General features: G+C 39.4%; 1 protein-coding gene across 1 annotated transcript in view; it reads right to left on the bottom strand.

The window, feature by feature from the left end:
* LOC106873111 (uncharacterized) overlaps window positions 1–697 on the bottom strand; it is a 2,620-nt gene extending 1,923 nt beyond the window's left edge. Inside the window, exon 1 of the mRNA XM_014920338.1 lies at window positions 644–697. Coding sequence (XP_014775824.1) covers window positions 644–697 — 54 coding nt within the window. The remainder of the gene's footprint in view (window positions 1–643) is intronic.
* Between the last annotated feature and the right edge of the window lie 3,700 nt (window positions 698–4,397).

Below are 4,397 nucleotides of genomic sequence, written 5' to 3'. Positions count from 1 at the left end.
AGTTGCGTATTGGGGTTGATCTAATCGACTGGGCCCCTCCCCAAAAATTTTGGGCCTTGTCCTTAGAAGATTTCGGGCCTTGTCCTTCAGAAGATTTTCATCATACTTTCTAAAAATACTGCACTCCGAACTTTTACAACACGACATTTTACAGTGATGCTAACATTCAAAAAAGGTTTAACCGTTGCACACGTCATATGTTGAAGATTATGATTTTGTAAGACAAAATCATGATCTTCGAAATGTGACGTGATTATCAGGAGATAAATATATAATGAACGAAAGATTCGCTGAAGCCCTTTAACTCTCAAAATGCGATAGATAATACCGATTATATCACATTTCTGTTGACTTCTGTAGAAGATATTGCTCATTTGATCTACAGTTATCCAAAAGTGTTTCTTGGATGGAATCTTCCATGGTTATATGATGTTGAATATTTCTGTTGTTGGTATATGTATGCATTTCAATACAAGAAACATTAGTTGAACTTTCCCATCAAATCTGCCGCCAAATATAAACATCTAATCAAGGTATTAGGATAGAAGAAAACTTATGTACCACTATAAACGCCAGCTTCTCTGAACATACATACATACATACATACATACATACATACATACATATATGCATGCATGGATACCAGCGGTGACTCCGGGACATCAGCGTCACTCGGGTTCATAACAGATTTCGTCATTCGGGCTCATCACAGATTTCGCATTAGACTCCAAGAGTTTCACATTTTTCCGCTTTATATCTAGCCCCAAATGGCTTATTTTTTTAATATCTAGCACTATGCCTTTCTCCATTTCTAAGTTAAGGGTTAAAAAAATAATAATCCTGCAAAACACAACTGACCTTTACTCACAGATACACAGAATAACAGCAATCAAATAACGTCAGTGGAGTGCACAACAAACACTAGCGATCTGACTCTCACCTGTACTCTTGACAAGAGATACCTACCAGGCTCGTTCTTGTTAGCCCGAGTTGCTGGGTAATTTTTCGTTCCTTCAAGAATATTTTCGAACGGAAACTTTTCATAGATTGGAATTTAAATCCTAATCTCTATAGAAATTTATTGTTCCAAGAAAATATTGAATTTGAATTACTTTTATTTTTACGATCATAGATAACAACTCGGGCTGTAACTTCTGAGCCCGAGTCGGGCGCGTATGAATGATGTCGAGAGAACGTCTGCTACGAATGATATTTTTTTTATACAGGGCACCTCTAAGACGATCGCCAGACACTGAAGGAAAATAAATGAACTGCGACCAGGCTCAATAAAAGGAGCCCGAGTTATTGACGGCAATTACATACTTGAAGTCAGCGTTGGTAGAAATTAAATCAGCTTGCAAATACACGTTCACTTTACTAAATTTATTACTCGGGCTAAACCTGAATAGCCCGAGTGCCGGAGTCGCCACTAATACATACATACATGCATACATACATACATACATACATACATGGTTATCCAGTTGATGTCTTAATTCCAATGAAAGAGTTTTGTGGTTTGGAAACCGGCTCTTTAGCAGTGAGAAAGGTTAAAAATAAAATTAAAAGAATATATTTTCGTGTTTATTATGTAAAAGAAATTAGCAGATTTAGCGGAAATGTTTCGAAACATCTGTTTGATTGTGTGTAAATTACATAGAGGGAGGGAGACTTGGTTGCTACATATTCAAACAGATCGGTGGTGGATGAGAGATAGAGAGAGAACGTGATCGAGAAAGTAATACAGAAAGAGAGAAAGACTGGGAGACTGAGAAAAACAGACAGACAGGTGTTCATATAAAAATGTCGCTTTTGTCTCACCCGTAGTATTTACAAATAGTTGCTTTTTTTTCACTTTAAATGATCGTGAAATTCATAGCTAGTTCTGCAGAGTGAAGCCATTCTTAACATTCCAGGGCGGTAGCTGAGGTAACATCTATAAAGAAATGTGTGGGTGATGAGAACATCGTATGTGTGAGAGAGTTTCAGTGTGTATGTTCCATGTTCCACTTCACCAATTTCTGGGTTAAACATTATTGGCTTTATATGTTCTTTTTGTTATTGTTATTTATCGTTATTTATTGTATTTTGGAAGAATATTTATTACGTATTTTTTTTCTTCTTTTCGTGAAATTTGGTTTTGGTTGTGTGCGGAATATGATGTGGAGAGGTGAGGAGTGAGAGAAACGAAGCGAAGGCTGGGGTGAGAAACATTTATTAACCTAATGGAAACACTGATAATAGGCGCAGTCTGTGTGGTTAAGAAGCTCGCTTTGCAACCACGTGTTCAGGTTCAATGCTACCTGTTATGTATTCATTTGTTCTTGATGGGATAATAAACAACTCACTGAAGGCATTGTTATGATTCTACGTGTTTATTTATTTTGACATGTTTACAAAACAACATCTATAGCGGAGTGATACACACTGTGCGTATCTGCCTTAGACACAGTTCATACTGCTTAGTAGATGCGCTTAACAAAATAGTACTAGATATGAAAGTGTAACATCCCTTGAAAAAAAAAAAGGATATTTTGGTAATGAAAAAATATAAGTAATCTCCCTTATACTAATGGATTGTCAACGCAAGGGTGGCAATCCTGCAGTAGAAACCGTGGGATTATTCTGCCCACACACATGGTTTTCTGCTTCCTAATCTAGCAGAAGTAGTTGTTTTATTAATTTTCTCTTTTAACGGTATCGAATCGGTGGTAAAATGTTCGATCTCCATCTGGCGGATCTTGTGCTCTGCACTGGTGTCTGAAGTGTGTTGTTGGGCTGCTGATGGGTGGTTGGTGCCCGTTGGGGTGATGATTCTGTGGAACCACGGATTCTGTTTGTGCCGTCATCTGCTGTGCATGTTGTGGTTCTTGTTGGTGTTGTCACTGATGCTGCAGGTGTTGCACATGTTATCCTCGATAGCTTTGGTGTTGGGCAGACGTGGGCCCTGTTACGTCTCAGCTGCCTACCAGATTCAGTTTCTATAATATATGATCTTGGAGTTTCGGCTCTACTGACGACTTGTGCTGGGATCCATGTTTTGGTTATAGGATCTTGAGTATGCACATGTTGTCCTCCAAGTATCTCAGGTAAATATTGTGCATGTTTGTTGTAATATTTCTGTGCTTGTTCTTGAGTGGCTGCTAGCTTTGCCCTTGTCTCTTCTTGGTCAATAGGAGGTTGGATCTTAGTTGGCAGGATGGTTTTATATTTCCTGCCATTCAGCATTTCTGCTGGGGATTTCATGTCAGCCCTCAGTGGTGTTACTCGTAGGGACAGAAGTGCCAAGTATGGATCTTTCTTAGTTTCTCGGCATTTGACTATTGTTCTCTTGACTGTCTGCATCTGTCTTTCTATGAATCCATGACCTTTGGGGTAGTGTGGAGATGAGGTTACCCATAGTCATCAGCTAGCTTTTTGAATTCCTGAGATGTGAACTGGGTTCCATTGTCACATATGATCTGCTCTGGTATTCCTTGCTCTGCTACAAGTCCTCGAGCCACTGTAGTTATTGTTTTGGCTCTCAGGTCTTTCACTTTTCTCACAAATGGGAATTTGGAGTAGAAGCAGACCATAATCAAGTACCATTCTTGGTTCTCTGTGAACAGATCTACTCCAATAGCTTGCCATGGCCTTCTTGGAATGTCACTGGATATAATTTCCTAATTTTGTTGTGAGTTTCTGTACTTTTGACAGATGTGGCATGTAGAGACCATCTTTTCTATGTCTTTGTACATGCCTACCCAATATACAGCTGACTTGGCTCGGTGTTTGCATTTTTCCATTCCCAGATGCCCTTGGTTGATCTTGTCAAGAATTTCTTTTTGCATTGATTTGAGTATAATTATTCAGGATCCAGTCATCAGGATTCCATTTTCCACTGCTATGTCATCATGGATGGCCCAATATTCACGAATGAGGGGCTGCACCTGATGTCTCTTCTCTGGCCAGCCCTGAATCACCATCTGAGTAAGGAACTGGAGTTCATCTTTGCTGGTCTCCTCTTTTATTTGTTGCAGCTTTGTATTTGTCACATTTACAATGTGGTGGACCTTAGTCCTTCCATCTCCTGTTTATCATGTGAGGATAGTCTGGAAAGAGCATCTGCTAATATCAGGTCCTTTCCTGGCTTGTACCTGATGTTGTGGTCGTATTTTTGGAGCCTCAACAGTAGCCTTTGTAGTCTGGCTGGTGATTTTGTGAGGTTCTTTTTGTCTATTTGTTCTAGCGGCCGATGGTCTGATTCAATATTGAAATGTCTGCCATACAAGTATGTATGGAATTTTTCACAGCCATATACTACTGCCAGGAGTTCTCTTTCAATGTTCGCATGCCTTGTCTCTGTGGGTGAGAGAGCTTTCGAGGCAAATGCAATAGGTTTGCCTTCTTGTATTAAT

This window comes from Octopus bimaculoides, chromosome 24 (genome assembly GCF_001194135.2).
Source record: "Octopus bimaculoides isolate UCB-OBI-ISO-001 chromosome 24, ASM119413v2, whole genome shotgun sequence".
Lineage (NCBI taxonomy): Eukaryota > Metazoa > Mollusca > Cephalopoda > Octopoda > Octopodidae > Octopus > Octopus bimaculoides.
The sequence above is the reverse complement of the archived record's forward strand: the minus strand, read 5'-3'. Positions and strand labels throughout refer to the sequence as shown.